This window comes from Ochotona curzoniae, unplaced genomic scaffold (genome assembly GCF_017591425.1).
Source record: "Ochotona curzoniae isolate NIBS_2020 unplaced genomic scaffold, NIBS_Ocur_1.0 scaffold_4506, whole genome shotgun sequence".
Classification (NCBI taxonomy): domain Eukaryota; kingdom Metazoa; phylum Chordata; class Mammalia; order Lagomorpha; family Ochotonidae; genus Ochotona; species Ochotona curzoniae.
Window position 1 is genome coordinate 19128412 of NW_024467119.1, and position 21211 is coordinate 19149622.

Genomic DNA, 21211 nt, shown 5'->3' on the forward strand with positions numbered 1-21211 from the left:
CACGGCTTTGGGCCGTTCTCAACTACTTTCCCAGGTCACAAGCAAGGAACTGAATGGGAAGCAGAGCTGCTGGGATTAGAACCAGAGCCCACATGGGATCCTGGCACATTTAAGGCAAATATTTAGGCACTAGGCCCCCAAACATGTTTTAATGAAACATTGGAGAATACCCTAATTCCATGGCCCATCCTGTGATTTATAAGCACTGATTTTAGCCATAAATGTGTGGACCAATGAAATTCTCCATTGAGCCATACCTGGCACTGCTTCCCCAGCATTGCTCCTCCAGGACACCAGAGTAGCACTCTGAATGTTCAACTCACAACATAAAAATAGAAGCAACAATCTTACTTTGCAAAACAAAGTCTGTGAGAGATACTCTAGCAGTGCTGAAGCATGATCCAGGCTACACATGACGAGGAAACGTGTCCATCTGCATTTCTGAATTCTGCATGAGAGTTTGCCCAACAGGAATTAGAGAGGTTCCCTATCCTGAATCCGCCAACCCTTTAAAGGCTGGACATGATCGCCATCTGAACTTCCGATCATTGGTTCACTCATTCAACTAACACACACTGATCTCCCACCGTATTCCAGGTGCTTCTTAAGCAACTCCTTCAGAGTCAATAAGGTTATATGAATTAATGAAGCAGGACTTTGCCGAGAGGGAAACTTTATATTCATAGCAATCATGTCACACAACTAACTCCACACTTGGAAACAAGAAGGCTGAGTCATAGCACTGTCTTCCTTTGCATCCCTGTTTGGTAATTAATGCCTGCAGCCCTCAGGTTAGGCAAGCCACCTATTTTTATCAGATGACTCTTTTTCTTAGGTTTGGCATGAGATCATTCCTGATTAGCTGATCTACTATTTGTTTGTGAATTTAGTATCAGTTAAGATCGGTTATAGCTTAAGTCTGATGGATAGGAATACACTGTAGTAGAGAAGGTTAGACCACCCCCTGCAGTATCAGCGTCACACATGGACACTAATTCAAGTCACAGCTATTCTGCTTTTCCAGCTTCCTGCTAACATGCCAGGAAATACAGTGCAAGATGGCCCAAGTGCTTGGTCCCTTTTCTCCTATGTGAGAGACCCAGAAGAAGCCCCTGATTCCTGGCTTCAGTCTGGCCTAGCCCGTGTCCTTGTGCTCATTGGATGATAAATGGGCAGATCTCTCCTCTCTCTTTCTCTCTTTGTAATTTTACCTTTCAAATAAATAAATAAAATTTTTCAAAAGGTCAAATGAAGTAGCACAAGGTAGGTTTGAATGGACAGAGAGTGAAGCCCAGCAACATGGTAAGTTTCACGATGCTGAATCTTTCACAGTGTTAGTTTCCACAATTCAAATTAGGGTTATTAATGATAGTATCTTCAACCTGGAGATGTAGTGAAGGTTAAGGAATGTTCAGTTTTCCTCCACCCAGTTCCTTGAGAAGCAATGAATTCCTAATGTTCTAAAGTATTCACTGCATCTAATCACTTAAATTCTTTCCTATGAGTCAGGAATAGTACTAGCTATGTTTTCTCCCTGAGAAAATTGTGGAAAGACTCATAAAAAAAATAGGTCTATGGTTTATGATTCCTGATAGACAAGCCTGAGAAAACCTGTGAGAATTGGCACCATGTACAGGATCGACATTACATAAATGATCATTGCTGTTATAATAGGGTCAGGTTTGCTGTGTGAACACCATAAGAGAACTAGAAAGCCAATTCACCACGTGATTAAATCACTATTTAATGTTAGCTATTCCATAGCTTGGCTTTATGCTCAGTTCTTGACATAAATAAGCAAACTTTACCATCTCCAGAGGAAGCTAAAATCCGCTTTATTTGTAGCATTTTGCACTTGTTACAGGACAGCTGACCTGAGGATAATTCCAACTTGTGAAAATGAAAGATGCTATTAAATATTGGCTTGATCAGTCTCTGACATGCAAACTACTAAGGTTTGAGGCAAAATGTGTGATGCCCATAAAGATCTTTGCCTTTTGATCTGTACCTGAGGGATGAACAGCCTAAGTTGGAAGGTTCCTTTCTACCACGTAAATAATACCCAGGCATGGAACATCAACTACATAATGCCTCTGCTCATGATAAATACTCATATCTTTTGTCTGAATGAAGGGTGAAGGATACGCTGGAGACATTACCTCACTCCTGCTTCTCAAAACCCTTCCAGATGGAGACACTGCTATAAGGACATAACGATAGAACCAAACACATTTTCTGCTGATAATTACCAAACAATCTTAATCTGATTGTTGCCTGTTTCTATACAAATATGGTGTACTCTGCACTCTTTGCAAAACTGATTCGAGAAAGTAATCGTTCATTGTTTAAACAGGATGATTTGTGGTGTGAGTTCAAATTAATCAACATAAGCACTAATTTCTAGAACACAAACCACTGGAAAAGCAGAAACAGCTGTCACTGAAATTAACAAGATGTGAGATGTAAGCCTGGAACCAGGATTGGGTTTCATAGCATGCACATTGCAAGCAAGCAAATGCAAATGTGGCTGAAAATGAGGTCACTAAAGGGTGTTCCCTTCTTTTGGCAAGGACAAATGTATGGATTGGCTCCTTTGTCATCTAGAGATTTGTAACAAGATACAATTTAAGACCATGTCCCAGCACCCAGTGCAATCAGTGATAGAATAATTACAAGAGCAAAGCTGAAAAGGTCATGTCCAGGTATATTTCTTTTAAGAGGTAGTTCACTGTCATTGCTAACAGCTAGCGATGTGAATAAGAGAATATAAGCAAGAAATGTGACCCATTTTGCAAAAGCCCATTTATGGATAAATTGGATTACATGTTACAAATTTCTCATGATCCCATGACAACTTACTTATTTCAGTAAAACAAAGCCAAGTAAACTACATAAAGGATATTGATAACAAAAGAAATAACATAATTTATATTTGCTTTATATTTCATATTACAAATTTAATAACTTTAGAGCATGCATCCTTTTAGCATCTCCAACCTCACTTCTCTCTCCATAAAACTTCCCAAGGTAATAGCACATAGTTTGCATAGGATAGAATCAAAATCGCTGTGTATAGATCTAGCTACTAAGCGCCAGATGTATTTAAGAACATCTAGATTTGTGATACAATAAGGGACTCCTTATGCATATCATATGTTCTTTTACTCACTTGTTGGAAATAAGGTAGTGGTTGAACGTGCATCATCAACTATTAAAACCCTTTACAAGTAAGAAAAACAAGTCCCAAAAAGTTGTAACTTGCAAACATGTCAGTAATAGATGGGCAGAATTGAAACCAGGTCCATGTTCCTGCCTCATGCCAGGCCTCGCCACTCTCTTTCAGTACCGCAAACACACACGTGCAGTCACACATACATGTGGTGTACTCACACACGTATGCTCACATGCACACACTCACATATACACATCCACACGGGCACACCGTGAGGACACACCCGTGCCTGTACATGCACTCACCATGGCGCATCATGTATCAAATGACTCCGCTTTTTACAAAGTAAATGAAATAACATGTGGCTTAAATTAGGAACAAGACTTCAAAATTAAGTGCCCATGATAGAAATAGGATCACTTAATGGAAGCACTGATGCCACCAAATTATATCCTATGGCGTTTTGCAAAAAGTAGAGCTCTTAGGGCCTGGCGGCGTGGCCTAGAGCCTAAGGTCCTCGCCTTGAACGTGTTGGGATCCCATATGGTCGCCAGTTCTAATCCTGGCAGCTCCATTTCCTCTCTATCTCTCCTCCTCTCTGTATATCTGACTTTGAATAAAAATAAAATAAATCTTAAAAACAAAAAAGAAGTAGCACTTTTAGCGAAACTGGGGACTGAATGCAATTTCCTCGGCTGGTCATTCAATAGGGCGGTTATACACTAGGTTACCTAGAATGCAAAATGTAATTTCTACCTTTTGCCATGCTTTGAGGGGGGGAAAAAGCAAAGCACTGTATGACACCAAACAGGAGAAATGTCCTTGAATAATCATTTTTGCTTATGTATGTCTTGTGGCCAGAGCCTGCGTTAGGTCCTAAGTACTGGGTACCTGAATTCCATGTGTGAGACAATCAGGTGTCCTAGCCCACAGCCCTCCCTGCTGCCCACATGGTACTCCACTGACAGTTTTAACTGCTTTAAGCCATTGTGTGCACCATATTCCTTTATTCAAACACTATAATAGCATGGATTTGTTTTCTGATTTGTATTTAAATGCTGACATAGCCTTTTCAATTCTTCATCCTTTGTCTGCTTCTTGTAAACTCTATTTTCTGGCAGTCAGATTGCCTCTTCCCAGTAAAACCTTAATATTGATTTACCAGTCCTTCATTTAAAATCGCTTCTTCCCCTGTCAATCTTCCCTCTTTCTTCTCTGCTAGTACAAGTCCTGCCCATGCTGTCCTCCAAGCAGAACCCCTGTACCTGTGGATCCCTCAGCACTGCGCTCTCCCTGCAGGAATCTCACGGGTCTTCGGGATGAGCCTCCTCGCACATTCAGCCTGAGTTCTTTCAGGGTGGGTTTCTCTCAAGCCCTCATCCCCATCCCTACATTCTCCAGCATTCCACTGACTACAGCAGATTGCTGGTGAGTGTCGCCCCAGTGCAGCCCGGAGAAGGTGCTGTGAAAACAACTCTGCCCTATCTAGACCTAAGTCCCCAGCCAGGCTCTTCATACTCCGACACTCTGCACTAAACTGAAAATGACTTTGTCCTCTTCGGCATTTGTTACATCCACTGCTTTCCTCTGTGATCCTGAATCAGATACACCCTGAACCAAGTTCCCGACACATTTTTAGTCACTTCATTCACTCCATGCGCAGAGCCGGATGAAAACTTTCAATGCTCCTGTTGTCTTCCTGAAGGAACTCCCTGTCCTTTATCACAAGTGTTCTCTCCTTTCCTGGTTTGAAGGTAGGTAGAGAGACATCAAGGCAGCTGGGGAGACCTCCTCCCCCAATAATGGCTCAACCCCTGTTGTCCCTACAGCTCAGCCAGAAAGATCTGAGTGACTTCCCTTCCCACACCACAGAACACCACTGTGTAGAATAAGCTTTAAAGTGCTATCGTTCTCTCACCTAAACGCCTTCTTGGCCTTCCCCCAATCACCAGACCCTGGCTTCCAGCTGCATGTGAATTTTCAGCAAGGACCCCTGGGCACTGTGGATTCTGGGCCTCCAGCTGTTCGCAAACCTAGAAGCAAGGCACCATCTCCCAACAAAGAGCTTTCCCTCCTGCAATTTCTTAAAATAGGAAACAGTCTCCAAGTGAAGTAACCATGTACTTTTACTGACTGTTCCCCCAATAAAATATGCCATTTTCCATTCCCCGCTTCCCTATCATAAGCAACTGGATATTCAGCTGTCGGAAGTGGAGTTATTTCTTCCCAGTCCCTTTCCAATGAGCTCAGCCAAAATGAGAAGGAAAATGTCATTCCCAGGTCACGGCCATCCACAGCGTGGCACCCTCCCCCTCCTCTTGCACACCCCAGGCACCTTGTTCTAGTTTCTCCACACTCTGGGCCAGCTTCTTAAATCAAGGAGTTCCCTTCCCTTGACATCCAGGGAGAATTCTTCTCCGCCCAGACTCTCTTGCTGCTTCTTTGTGGGTTTCCCTCCCACCGCTGCTGCTGCCTAGCGGGCAGGGCGACCCAAAAAGATCCCAGTACACCCCAACCCGCGGGGGCCAGGCGCTGTGCCCAAGGCAACAGCTGGCGACCTGCTTGCAGCACCCACTGCAGGGTAGCCGACTCCCTTCTGCCCTCTGGCCTCTTCCACAGGCGCTCTGGGTTAGCCTTCCTCTGGCAGGTGCAGCTCCAGGTGCCTGATCCTTCACCTTGTGCTGTCCTAGACCTCAAAGTTCGCCACTTGCGCATGCAGCCCGCGAGCGCCCTCGTGTCCACACAGCCCGCCGTTCAGGGTTCGCCCTGCCCGCACTCCAGCCCGACTGTCCACTGGTTTTCAGTATCCGGCGCGGCCACTTACCCAGGGCAAGGGCCAGAAGCAGTGGCAGGGAGCGTGCGCCGCTGGCAGGGGTGGCCCGGTCCATCAACCCCTCTCTGAGGAGCCGGGCAGCCCCTAGAGGAGCCTCCCTCGTCCTTCTTCGCCCCTTTCCCGGGCCCCCGGTGTCCGAAAGGGTGCCTGAAAACTAATGTCAGAGCCAGGAGGAAACGAAACTACTCCCTGGCTGGCACCCTGGCTACAGGGCAGGGAAACACCCAGGGCGTGCGGGCAGCTCTGAGTGTCGCGGGGCGGAGGGAGTTCCTATTTAACCCGATCCTTCTACACACGCCCGGCCAGAGGCGCGGGGCTTGGTGGCTGTGGCCTCCGCTCCGCTCCCACCCAAAGTGCCCCACGCCCATATCCACACCCGGGTGGACATACCCGGCGGCCCTCAGGCCGACTCACCCACTCCCCCTGCTGGGTCATACCTGACTGTTCGCGTCCCTCCCCCCCGCGGGAGTAAACAAGGTAGGGAGGAGAGGCCTGCCAGAGGGAGAGCATGCCAGGGAGGCCACGTGCAAAGCTGGCACAGCAGCCTGGCTGGCCTGCCCGCAGCTCTGAGCTCTTGCAACCCACTAAGACCCAGCCTTGTACTGGTGCAAACGTGTTCTAACTCCTCTAGTTTGCCTGGATTGCAGCTGTCACGGAGAGACCACAGCCGAAATTCTTTGTGGGAAGCCACAGGCATTTAAATGATCCTTGACAGGTCTTTCTATTACATATCCAGGCAATCTGAAGATCGTTAGTCTTACGGCTAGTCTCTCGGCTTGCAGTGGGCTCTGTCTTCTGAGATCTGTTTTACACATTTCGTTTTTGGTCTTACTTATCTGCTGACTCGCTATACAACTATTTTCCAGATATTCATGGGTCCCCAGACCCCCTACCGGATACCTAGTTATCCTATTGTATTGTTTAGAAATAAAACAAGAAGATAAAAATACTTGCACGTGTTCAGTATGGGTGCATTCCCCCTTTGGCCGCAGCCCGTGGCCCCTGGTGGTGGGAGACAGTTTCATCCATTTGCTCCTTGCATGAAAGCCCTCCCATATTCTCCTAATTGGGGTTGCATCTGCAAAAAACAGGGAGAATGATTTTTGCTTGGGGCTAGCCAAGCCCCTCCTTCCGCTTGGTCTTTCAGTTTCTTCGTGGAAGATGGACCCAGGGTTTCCCCAGGCCATTTCTGGAAGACAAAGACATTTTTGCAGTTCTCAAAGGCAGATTTGCATGTGTGGTTCACATCCGTCCCTCCCAAATAACCAACAGGTACAGAGTGCACAGCTCCACTCCTGGGAGAGCAGAGCTTGGCATGGAGCCCCCTCAGCACCGAAGCTGCCTGTCTGAGAGGACGGGAAGGACCCGCAAGCGCTCCTCCACATCCGAAGGGCACCTCTGGTGTCTGCTCTTCCTCTCCATATCATTGCTTAAATTAAAGTACGTTATTAGGCACTTTTCTTCCGCTAGTGGCATTCGTTTCAAAACCAATTAAAATTATTTCAGTGCCGCAGGCAACCAATTTATTCAGAGAAATAAAAATCAGTGCTTAATTCTTTCAAATATTGTTCTAGTCCTGCTAGATTGCTCATAAAGCAAGAGTAGACACGGGACTCAAAAAAAAAAAAAAAAAAAACCAAGGGTGCGGGACAGAAAGCGACCGCACTGCAGATCCAAATAGACACGCAGGAAGCCAAGGGATGCTGCACGCAGGAAGCCGAGGGATGCTGGCAGCTTCTCCCCCCCCCCCCAACACTCCACGGCTGCTTTTCCTCCCCGATTTGCTTCCCCTCCACCCTCTGTTCTCTCTCTCTCTCTCTCTCTCTCTCTCTCTCTCTCTCTCTCTCTCTCTCTCTCTCTTCTCTCTCACTTCAGAGACACCTGGCCAATGGCTGTCATCCCCAAGACATTACAATCTCATTCTTCTTTTCTAGTAAAAAAAAAGAAAAAGAAGAAGAAGCACACCTAAGCAGAAACCACTATATATTTGTTGAGTATTGTATTGTAAAGCACCAGACTCCATGTAAGTATTTATCATTCATGCCATTCAAATAGTAAATTAATTTTTTCAGGCTGCCAGAATATGGAATTGTGTAATTTAATGTAGCAAATTAACCAGGTAGGTTAATAACCTTCCCTGAGGGTTTTATTTACTACCAGAAATAAAATAATTCCAGAGACTTTGTTTTCCAAATCTCCTGGCGCCAGAGAGCCAAACTCTTCAAGGTCAAGAAAATTTTCATTTCTTCACTTTTTTCTTTCTTCTTCCTGTCTGCCTCACTCCTCTTTCTCCTCCGCTTCTTCATTTTTCCTTTCCTCCACCTCCTCCTCCTCTTCTTCTTCTCATCTCTCTGTCTCTGTCTCTCTCTCCCCCTTATTTGCTTAGGAAATCTGAAATCCAATCATTGCATTGGGATGAGTGGAATGTAACAATTGATCTACTTGGGACTTCATGTAGCTGAGGTGTGTCTCAATACTTTACATTGTAAGCTGGGTTGTTGCTCGAAGGTGAGATCAACATTACAGCAGTCACAAGGTAAAACTTGCGTCCCCAGCAACCCCAAACTAGTGCTGTCGTCCCTGTGCAGATGTAGTCAGGTGTAACCAGCCCTCCCAAGTCTGGAATGGGGTTAAACGGATGCCTTTGAAAGGCCTTTTAAGCATCAAGTTTTTGGTCTTCCCACATAGAGCATCCTCCAACAGGAACATTTCTTCCCTTCTTTTGGACAAGAAAAAATAAACCTGAAGCTACTCGTGGGTCACATCACATAAACAGACATATAGGTGATGATGAAAAGGAAAATTTCAGAATGCATTCTTTCTAAGCCAACATATGTTCTCCAAAGCATGATTTTGGTAGCATAGGAAAATTGCCAAGTGAATATTACATTATTTCATTCAATGAGTGAACAGCTTTTTAAAAATATGTAAAGCTTTCTTGGTAAATATCACACTTCTTATGAATTATGAAAAGTCAGTAGTACTATTCATGCAAAGAAATTTCAAATAATGTGATGGAGATTGTTAAACTAGTCTTCAAGGAAAGAACAATGAATATCACTGCTCAAAAGCTGTGGTTTTGGGCTCAGGTCAATAGCTTGGCGGCTAAAGTGCTTGCCTTGCAAGCCGGGATTCCATTTGGCTGCCAGTTTATGTCCTGGCTGCTCCACTTCCCATCTAGCTCCCTGCTTGTAGCCTGGAAAACAGACAAAGAAAATCAAAAGCCTTGGTACACTGCACCCACATGAGAGACACAGAAGAAGCTCCTGGTTCCTGGCTTTGGATCAGCTTAGCCTCGGTTGTTGAGGTCACTTGCAGAGTGAACCAGAGGATGGAAGAGCTTTCTTTCTGTCACTCTTTTTCTGTAAATCTGACTTTCCAATAAAAATAAATAAATCTAAAAGTAAGAAGCTGATTTTGTTTTATGAGTCTGATTTTCCAGAAGATAGGATTGTTGTTTCTTTATCTGACTCAATTTACTGGACCTTCTTCTTCAATCTTTAGAAGAATCCGTTCTTCCCATGTGTGCCTCAGTCTATCCGACTTGCTGTCTGTTTTAAAATGACAGCTTAATAGCAATTTAGCAAAACTCAAACATCATTGTCTTTGTAATATAGTAATGTCTGACAAACAAGTCACCATTTTGACCTTTTTCTTTGAACATATTCATATTCTGAAAAAGAAGCTTTTGGCAATAAAAGAAAAAGTCTGGATGTTTGTGTGGATACTGTTAAAGCTAATTAGGAAAGCATGTAAGTGGCAAATTTTTCATGCTATAATATGACAAGGCTTTAACATCCCTCCCTGGCAGGCTTGCTTCAGTGGCTGCAGCTCCTCTTCTTTGGTCCCACATTCCCTTCGGTGTAGACGCTCCTCTGTGTGGGACACCAGAGGTGAACTATTTTGTCCAATTGGCTCTGCAGTCTGTTTAGTCAGTTCAAATGCTATCTCACCAAATGGGTGAATCACAAAAGACCTAATTCTTAAAGCTTCCGTTTCCTCAACTGTAAAATGCAAAGGTAGTAATGGTCATAGTGTTTAAAGCTCCATCGTGATATACTCATACTGAGGCAAAAATCTGGCATTCAGGAGTTATTCAATGAGTGAAAGCTGTCATTATATTATAGTTCAGAGTAATAGAGAAAAGCAACAGGATGATTTCCTCACTGTTGCAGGAAGCCAGGAATTGAGGCCAACATCACAGGTGGTGAAAAAATTAACCAGAAATGTCAGAGAAGGTGGAGCTAGATTTTTTTTTTCAATATGTTGCAAGGGGGCAACAAGCAGGCAAGGTAGCTAGAAGCTGGCCATTACTGTAATAGGAACTATAATATGGGCATTGTGTAATAATATCAGCAGGTCTTCCAAAACAGATGATTTACATTTCTGGGTGGAGCTGGGGGAGGCGCTCCGCACTCACCAACTCTTTGACTAAGAGTTAACTTGGAAGAGAGGAAGGAAACATTACAGAGCTAAACTTTGTCAGGAAATAATGCAATTGCAAGTTCTATGGAATTCATCATGCTGTGTACCCCTTCACATTATTTTAGGCCCACCTGACCTCTCTGTCCTTTCCATTCCTCCTGTCTGTCTCCAACTTTGGTTAGAAACCAAGAAGACATGTTATAAGGAGCATGATAGTTTATTGGGCAGTGTCTTGGTCCACTTTCTGTTGCTACAACTCAGTACCACAGAGTAGAAACTATACAAAGACTAGAATTTAGCTCATGGTTCTAGAGGCTGAACATCCAATAAAATTATATCATCCAACATACACAGTGACACTTCTTGTTACATTACGACATGGCAAAGAGTGTCCTACAGTGAGATAGGGCAAGCCAAGTATCTGAGATCTCCCTTCTCAGAAAGTCACCAACGACATCGTGCAGCCCACCCTCATGACCTCAGGTAACCCCAATTACCTAAGGTCTTACCTGCAAATATCATTAACAAATTAATTAGAGTGTTTCAGTACATGAACTTTTGAGGCATATTTTCAGACGTGGCATTCTAGTCCTCCAAATTCACATGCTATCACATGCACAATGCACTCTTTCTATCCCAATAGTCCCAAAGTCTTAACTCATTCCAGCACCAACTCAAAAGTCTTTTTAAAAAGCTTACACTAAAGAGTTTCCATTGAATCAAGCATGGGTGAAACTCTGGGGCAGATTCATACCAAGAGTGAGCCTTCTACTTCCAAAATGTGACAGTGTGACAGGCACAGGGCAGACATTTCCACTCTGAAAGGGAGCAACAGGAAAGAAGAAAGGGGTTGCAAGCCAAGTCCAAACCAAGCATGAAAAGTAGCAGATGGTCTTAAAGATGGGGCATCATTTACAGTGACACTGTATCCCACATTCCGGGCACTCTGATGCGGGATTCGGACCCTCAGACCCTCAGGAATTCCTGTGGCTGTGGTTTCCTGGGCTAAGGTCCCATTTCTACTCTGTCAGATTGCAGTCCCATATCTGAAATTTTCCATACTCCAGTGGACATTGGTAGCTCCACAGTTCTCTGATACTGGCAGTGGCTCCACTCCCAGTGGCTCCACTAGATGCATGATGGGGACTATGTGACGACTCTAACTCTGACCCGCATTTTCATTCAGCATTGCCTTGGGATCTATCTGTGGTAACCCTACCCCCTGCAACAAGCTCTATCTGGTCCCAAAGCCTCTGCGGGGAATCCCCTGTAATCTCAGGAGAAGTAGCCATGCCCACATAGCTTCCCCCACCCTGGGCCTGCAGCATTCACTTTGTATGACAGACCCCAATGTTTATACCTTATGCATTCCAGATCAGTGGGTAGAACCTCAGCTAAGCCACAGTCAAGAAACCTAGTGCTGTAATTCTAGGAGCAGAGAATCTCTAGGGGCCCCGGTAATGAGTTCACAAAGGTTTCCCCAGGCCCATGCCATTCAGCCATACTCCTCCTTGTGCTCTAGGCCTGAGAAGGAAAGGACAGCCACTAAAACCTCTGAAATGAACTTCGGGGTCTCCACCCTTTTCATGATCCTTTTCCTCATACTAATATTAGGAAAGAGATGGTAAGGCATTGGTTTCCTCTCTGAAAATATTCTTTTTCTTCTCTAACATATAGCTAATACTTTTCCAAATCTTTACATTTTATTTACCTTCTAAGGTTAAATTTTGTCTTTAGATTCTGCATTTTCATTACAACAATGCATATTTTATTTATCTGAGTTACAGAAAGAGAGAGAGGGAGAATCTTTCTTCTCCTATCTTGTAGTTCACTTTCCAAATGGTGCCAGTTACCCAGTCTAGGCCAGCCTGAAACTAAGAGCCCAGAATTCTGCCAGTCTTCTACTTGGATGGCAGGAACCCAAGTACTTGGGTCATCTTCTTCTGCTTTCCTAGAAATGTGGGTGGAAAATGGAGTAGTAGGAACTCAAACTGGACTTCACACAGTTTGTGACCAAGCATGTAGCATCACAATGCTGGGATAGTTTGACCTCTCATTTTACTGTAAAATAAGAGAAGTCATACAACAGCCTGAAACAACCTGAATATCTTGGTGCTTAGAATTCATCCACCAGATATTTTATGGCTCTCAAATTCTGCAATCTTTAAAATCCTTGGGCATGGACACGATGAGGTTGAGTTAGTCACAAATGTGATCAGAATGCTTTTTGCATCAGTTTTCAATACCTTTTTACTCCATTCCATGTTAGTCCTTGTCAGAATGGTCCTTACAGTCTGCACTCTACCAGCATTCTGATCACGAGCTCTTAATCTCTGGCAAGTTCTAGACTTTCTCTAACCTTTTCTTCTGAATTCACATCAGAATCACTTCTGTCAGTTAAACAGGATTTATGAAAAGATGAATATGCCATTATTCAGGGAGCAGTATGAGTGATCCAGGTCCAAAAGCCCAGCGACTTTCAGTAAGTCTGAGAAGTGTTCTAAAGTGGCTAATATATGACTTGCATACATTATACACATACAGAATGTATGGTTTACAGTGAACTTGCATTGGCTTGGTCTGAAAAGGCAGACTTTAGTTAAGAGGCAGGATTTTCACTGTGCGATTACTTCCTTAGGCTATGATTGACTGCAAGTAGTGTCAGGGGCAGAGAGGGTATTACCTCTGAAAACAGGATACTCAAATGAAGGTTATTGATTAACTTAAGGGCATTTCTGAGAATGGATAAAGAATATATAGATAACAAAATAAATGACTATTCAAAGTCACTCCAGATGGCTAAGACAAGGTAGATCCCTTGTGCACATCACCCAAGCCAAATTCACCTGGTGGATAAAAGTAATAATTCACTCTGGGCATTCCTCAGCTGGTGACAGCATATGATGCTCTTTGGAGTTATTTGCAAGGTTTTTCTAGCATTCACTGCTGAATTATCCCAGCCCCTATCATTTCCTAGTTCCAAAATTCCTTCTACATTATCAGATTTCTAAAGTTTGGAGAAAAGTCTATCTTTTAAGTTAAAGAAACTAATGGTCAAACTGTGCAGATTATGAATCCCCAGGACTTTTCATGGATGTTTCATATTCTGTTCCTAACTTCTTAGAAAAAGAAATGGTGAGGAGGGCAGCAAGGAGAAAGAAGCCATGAGCCATGCAGCAGTGAGGAAAAGATTGAGCTCAAAATGGTTCTTCAATCTTTCATAGTTTCCTTTGGTTAAAAGGAGTGCTAGGAAGGGGAGACCTACCTTGGGACTAATCTGTTTTCTCACTCTCCTATGATAGTTCTAGGTGTCAGCTTTTCTGGATTGATGGTTAACTACCAACCAAGCAAGAAAAGAATTATTTTAGGTGAGTATGTTTTGTAAGCAAGATCAACATGTGAGTCTGATTAGACTAGGTGGAAAAATGGTACCTCAAAACAGTAGGCATCATAAATGGTCTGGGGGAATTGAGAAAATGAGCATATTGTGACAGTTGGTTCTGGCTGTGGGAGTTGGGACATACTCAACTCTTACCTTAGACATTACTTTCTGATTCTTTTATTCTAGGACTTACACCAATGGCTTTTTCTGGTACTCAGCCTTGAGTAGAGTTACACCTTTGACTTCCATTATTCTGAGTCACAATACAGGTGCCCAGGATTTCCAGTCAACGTTTATATGTGTGTGTCTCTAGAGAACCCTGGCTTACACACCTCGTTTTAAGGTGAAAGCATCAACATACTTGTTATTACCATCGATATGATTTGGTGACCTTTAGGATTCTTCAAGCAATTCAGTTATATCTTCAGTGTAACAGTCTTTGGAATTTAAGCTTTTGCTGGAGATAAAGTGTGTTTCTGTACCGGAATCTTTAAATTGCTTTCAGATTGCTCACTGTTATTCTGCATAAATCATTTCTTTAATCTTACAAAAAGTATCTGTCAGTTGTCTATAGATACAATAATTTTAAAATGCTAAAATGCATTTAAAATATTTAGAAATGACTTAGGAGAAAATATATTATGCCTGCAGGATATTCTTATATTTTATATCTTTCAGGTATATTAAAAATTATTACAGCTGTCCATACTATTGACTAGGAAAGGACTCTAATAATTTTGTCTACATTATTACAACGTGATGATGTTCCAAAAAGCACTATTTACAAAAACAAAGCTATCCACAGTGTAGAAAATGAAGCCTGCAGCACTCTTAACATTTTCTCTGCTTTTTTTGTGGCAATAAAAAGTAATGTCTGATTAGTTTTATAGTAACTTATCAACTGCATTTGTGCAACATTTTTTTCACATATTAAGCACTTGAATCTAGAAAGATTTCAGAGACATGCAGTTCAAAATAAATAAACTGCTCTCAACTGAGAAAAATCCCTGAGAGGGAAAGGGAAGGAGAAATGGAAGGTCCATGCCTTCATTTATAAAGCTTCCAGTCTGAATATGGACCAAGATGTTTGCCTGGACTGTCAGACATACTGTCTTCATTACACACGCCTGCTGTTTAAATAAGGATGAATTTTTCTTTAATTTTTTTTTAATTGGAAAGGTAGATTTGCACAGAATGAGAGGCAAAGAGAAAGATCTTCTATTCACTGGTTTTTTACCATAGAGCTAGGTAATACTCCTGGCAGCAGCCAGAACTCCTGATGCTCCTGTATGGAATGTGGTGGTAGAAGCAGCAATGCCAGAATGCCACTATAATGCCAGCTTCTGCAGGAATGCCAACTTCAAAAAGCCTAGGAGAGAAAGACACATGAAGTAATTCAAAAGAGCTGCTTCTAAAGAACCAAAAGAACTCAAAACATGATTTCAATTATGTAACCATTATTTGAGTTAAGAACTATGTGAAAGATGGAGGGTAGTCACACATTCAGATGCCAAGAAGCATGACTGCCACAAACCTGTGAAAACCATATGGAAGGGCTAAGCTCTGTGAAAATGACTTGGGACATCAGAAGAGTTGCCCAGAGCATGTCTATGATGGGACTCTGCAAGAGTGTCCAGCCCACTACTCAGCCATTGGTATACCATGCAAGGTGCCTTCAAAAGGTTCATGAAAAGGGCATGTTATGAAGAAAAACTAAACAAGAATTTCTAAGCCATTTGTCATAAATGAACTTTAAGCTCAGCATTGCCACAAGCTTTTGAAGAGCTCTGTTACATGACTAAATCACACATGCACATAAACACACATACACAGCAACATCTTTTAATACTTTTGGTTATATTGTGATTTCATTTTTTTTTCTTCCAAGGACGACAAAACCATTAGAAAAAAAAATAGTACCTGTAAAAATATCAAAACCAAAAGTGAGTGCAGAGATTATTACAAAGAGCTCTAAATCTCTTTGATGAGCTCAAGTGTTTTGATTCTGTTTCAATTATATTCCAAGACACAAGAGTAAAAGGGAGGAAGAGGAAAGCTCTTGTAGTCTGTGTGTTCGGTCTCAAAAGACTGTAAATACACCATTGTCTATACCTACAATGTCATGATACACTTAAATAGCAGAATGATGGCCTTGTGACCGTTGTTAAAGGACTATATGATGATTATAATATAGGGGAAAAGGGGGGAAGGCAAAGGGGAGAGGAGGAGAGTGTAAGGGGAACTCCCTGAGCCTAAGGAATTGTATCATAAAACATAAAAAAATCCAAAACAAAAGACTGAAAATAAGGAAGCCTATTAAATATATTTTTAGTGACCCAAAAATGGATCATAAATGACAGGTAGCTAAACTCAACCAGACTAGAAGAAAATGTCTGCCTCTATTTCGCAGGCCTTGGCTCTTTCCAGGTGCGGGAGAGGAAGGAAGGAAAAAGTGAGCATGATCGACGTCTTCAAATATTTGCAAAACTGTCCCCTAGATGAATCGTCTCTGTACTGATTGTATCTGTATCTTTCCTGTGGGAAAGAATGAGCTCCCCAGCACTGGAAAGGTGCATACTGTAAAGAAACTAAAATAATGTCATTTCCTTCCTAGCTCAGACAGTTGTAATTCCCAAGATTCCATGGCCTCAAATGACCTTTCCCAGCTATGAAATTCTGATGTGTGGTGATTTCTCCCTTCAATGTAGCGTTAAAGTGACCTGGCGGACACACAAAAATCAATTCTACTAAAATCTATCCTGAACATACACATTTTATACAGCAATCTTTTAAAAAAGGAAAGCAGCTGATAAATTCACATAGTCTAGCTCATTCGTAAATTGCAGCTTAACTTAAAACTGATCATTATGGTTTATAAGCCATAATATCCACACACCTGCTCCCATAAAAATGAAAAATAAATGCTAAAGCGTCGGCCTCCAAATTACAGTCTGTTGGGCTCACAATTTAGCAACTCTGCACTCTGCAATCCATCAGTAAAAGCGCAGGTTAGTAACAACTGTAAAATCCTTTAAATCTGAATTATATTTGACTTAGTCCAAATCAACACCTTGTAGCTGTCTAGAATATTTTTTAAGGAGTTATTTTATTTTTATAGGAAAGTCAGATATACAGAGAGAAGAAGAGGCAGAGAGAGGAAGATATTCCTTCTACTGGCTCACTCCCCAAGCTGCCACAATGGCCAGAGCTGAACCAATCCAAAGCCAGGAGCCTCTTCTGGGTCTCCCACGTAGGTGCAGGGTCCAAAAGCTTTGGGTCATTTTCAACTGCTTTCCCAGGTCCCAAGCATGGAGCTGGATGGGAACTGCAGCAGCCAGAATTAGCAACATGTTCAAGGCAAGGACTTTAGCCACTAGGCTACCTTGCCAGGACCTGAAACATATTTTAAATGTATGCCTGAGGATACAGAGTGGAAATTTGACACTGCATTATGAATACAAGATGGCTTTTAGCAGAGTCAAATATCCCCACCAACAAAGAAATCTAAAAGAAAAATGAATTAACTACAGTCAATACCCTAAGAAGATGAAGGATGAGATATGAAAGATTGTCTTGTCTGAAAAGCTGTCACAGAGAGAGACTTCCAGCTGTGATGACAAATAACATTTGTAAATCATAGTAACGTTTAACTGTTGTATGTTTCTTTGGGCAAATTGTCAAAATGGTAAAATCAACATGAGACCCCCCTATAGTGAGCAAAGGACCTTCAAATATTCAAATACTCACAATTGGAGAGTCTAGGTTTTCATTATGCACCTTGAATTTATTTTACATGTCGTCCATCCTTAAAATGTCTTGGAGGCATCCATTCCTCTTTCTATCCATTGTCTTTGTTTTTTAATAAAGCACAAATGAGGTTTATAGCCTGAGCCTCAGTTTTTAGAACTAAAATCAAGGCCCGTTGGGACTGAATCCAATGCCTAATCCAGCACGCTGAATTCCTCCGCCACCTTATTGCTGCCATGTTCATTAGTAAAGTCCTCCCGGCCTTGCAAATTGTCAACGTCTATCAGCTCAAGAAAGAAGTTATGTTGTCACTCAGAAACATACTGAGCAGCAGACTAGGGCAAAGAATGAGAATGTTTATGACAAAATCCTCTCCTCAACTCCCTCAATTTCAACGTTTCCGTCATTTCTCTCAGTTGAAGGGTAGAGTTACACACAGGTATTCCCAACTGCCTTCTTAGTAACATCAAAATATACTTCTGCCCATGAATAAAAATGATCAGTTTGCCCACAACTTTCTCACAATCTGACAGAGAATATATTCCCCAAAAGCACTATTGTCCAAGGAAGAGATTCAAGCTGTCTGTATCATCTTAATAGGCACCTTTGAAATGACCTGCTCAGAAAAAAGGAAATTAAATACCTAACAATGAAAGGCATTAACTCCCCACCCTGCTTGCCCCCTCCCCACCCCCCACCTTCAAAGCCTGACTTCCGGCTCCATTTTCAATTCTATTGCCTTAATGTGAATCTTCATCATATCAGACCTTGGAAATATTTGAGCTGATATGCCTAACTCCAATATAATTTCTCTGCTTCGGGTCCTCAGGTATACAGTGGAAAATAACAAAGGCCTCTCCCTTATTGGCTTATTTGGAGAAATTGTTGAATGAATACACGCAAAGTTGCTGGAGTCCAGCTCCAGCCGAGTTCGGAGCTTGGGAAGGGAGTGTGGAGTGGGTGATAAAGAAAGACACAGACACAGACACTTGGTACGTTCTCACAACAGCTCAAGAAAAAGCTGTCCTTTTTATTTACTCAGACACCTTACAAGCTTCTGCACAAGCAACTAATTATTCTATTTTTACTTCAAGACTAAGGGGACATGTACAGACATTTGGTCATTCTGTCTGCACTTCAAGGCTAAGCAGGTGCCCCTAATAGATAATTCTGCAAAATACTGTATTCATATTCTTCAAAGCAAGCCATTATTCATTCTTCATAGTAGCCATGGAACGACAGCCAGGACTCCAAGGCCAAGGCACATGCGATTACCTGCTAATTAGTAGTACTTTCCCACCACATTTTTATTTCTACAATTTACCCATGATTTAATGGGAAAATAGGTTTCAAGAGAAAAAAACCTAAAATCTAAAACAGAAGTTTTAAATGTTAAATCCCCCTACACCTATAGACTCTACAACCCCCAAAACAATGAAACAATAATTAAAAGCATTTTTCTTTAATAAAAGCATCCTTAATTCCTCTAGCTAAAATTACAAAAGTGGCTAAAACAATTACATTTTGTATATTACAAAAAATTGCAAAGACAGGCTAGCCTTTGAGATAAAAATAACTGTATTTATTGCCATAGCAGTTTCAGCCCTCATTCGCATCACTTGCATTAATATTTAGGATATTTTCTTTTTTTTTTTTTTTTTTTAAAGGTTTTCAAGACAATGTTGAATTATATTCAACATCATCTCAAATCACCTTTTCTTTTTTTTTTTAAAGATTTATTTTTATTATTATTTATTTTTATTGGAAAGGCGGATATACAGAGAGGAGAGACAGAGAGGAAGATCTTCCGTCCGATGATTCACTCCCCAAGTGAGCACAACGGGCCGATACTATGCCGATCCGAAGCCAGGAGCCTCTTCCGGGTCTCCCACATGGGTGCAGGGTCCCAAAGCTTTGGGCTGTCCTCGACTGCTTTCCCAGGCCACAGGCAGGGAGCTGGAAGGGAAGCAGGGCTGCCGGGATTAGAACCGGCGCCCATATGGGATCCCGGGCGTGCAAGGCGAGGACCTTTAACCACTTGCGCCACTGCGCCGGGCCCAATATTTAGGATATTTTCAAGTCCCTTCCCAGAAGGAGTGCTGCACGTCTGGGCCAAATTCTGAGGCAATGGTTAAGTACACAATAAGGTGTCCAGAAATGGCATGGGCTTAATTGTGCTCCTGTGTGTAAATTGTCAAAGGCCCACTCACCAAGACATTATCAATAACATTAACTCTCAAGCTCACATTGGTTGCAAAAACTGTCTCACAGGGGTAAACAGCAATGCCTCAACAGATTACAGAATTCTTAGTGGGGTGCTTGAGTGTCCATGCAAACGGGGTGAAATCACATCAAGGTGGTCAGAGAGACATCCGTTAGACCCTTCCAAACAGCTGGTAGCTCCCCCGGGCCCTGCCAAACAGCTGGAAGTTCCCCAGGCCCTGCCAAACAGCTGGTAGCTCCCCGTGGCCCTGCCAAGCAGGGGAGCTGTTCCCTTCACACCTTCGTGTCATCCACACCCATTGCACGGACCCCAGAACAAAGTGTTCCTATTAGTGTCTGGCCACAGTAAATACTCAAAAACTGCTAGTCCCATATAGAATGTTACTCTCACTGCCCCAAGGCTGACTGTTCAAAGATGAAAATCTAAATACATCCAGATTCTACCCTTCACCATCTTTTCTGCTGCTACCTTTTGTTCCGAGACGCCCTCATCTACCGACTTCATCATCAGAATCCTGATTCGTTTTCCTTCTTCTATTCTGATTTTAACTCGGTGACAGTGATTCATTTGAGATTTAAGTTGGGTCAGGTCACTGCTCCACTTGCATGTTCTCCCCATCACGCTTCATTCATCTACCTGGTACACACCCAAGTCCTTATACAAACTCCAAAGCCCTGCACGACACATGACACCCTTTCACTTACTAACTTTCCTCACATGGCCTTGGCTACTCTCCTCCAGATTTACTGAATTCCAACCCTGGCGGCTTCTGCAGGATCTTCCACATTTGCTTGGCAGACTCTCAAGTTAGGGTCTTCCGACCATCAGTCCTTGCTTCCTGTACCATCTCCTCCCTTCTCCCCCATGATTTGCACAATTTTTTTCTTTGTTTCTGTCAACATCTTTGGCTGCCATATTTGTAAACACGACCTTTCCTGCACCTGACACTATTGATCCACCTGCTTCACACTTTCCGTTGTATGTGCACCCTTCTCGCACAAAATTCTCACACAAAATTACTTATTGACAACACATATCATCTCCCCTAATAGAAAGTAAACTTCATGGGCAGGCATGGTTTCTGTTTATTGATATGGTTCCTGTGTGTAGAAGGATGCCTGGCATGTAATGAATTCATACATGAGAATCTTGTATAATAAAAATAATTAATTAATTACCAGACTATGGAATGTCATCCTCTATCTTCCCAATGTCAGAAATGAGTCTTCATGTTTTAACACTTATACAAACAGCTGTCAAGATCCAGTCCCTGGCCAGATCTTTAGTCCTCATCTCTGAAGTGTATTCTCACATACCCTGCCCTCCAGCACACCAAACTATGTCAATGGTTTACAGTTCTCTAAACATGCAACTAACATCTTCTGTTGATCCCAGTGATTGTGTATGGCAAATACTTTCTGTGACCTG

At 42.5% G+C, this 21211-nt stretch overlaps 1 protein-coding gene across 1 annotated transcript in view; it reads right to left on the minus strand.

The window, feature by feature from the left end:
• The window catches only part of BTC (betacellulin), a 55011-nt gene extending 34610 nt beyond the window's left edge, over positions 1-20401 (minus strand). Inside the window, exon 1 of the mRNA XM_040967135.1 lies at positions 20227-20401. Coding sequence (XP_040823069.1) covers positions 20227-20401 — 175 coding nt within the window. The remainder of the gene's footprint in view (positions 1-20226) is intronic.
• Positions 20402-21211: the final 810 nt, after the last annotated feature.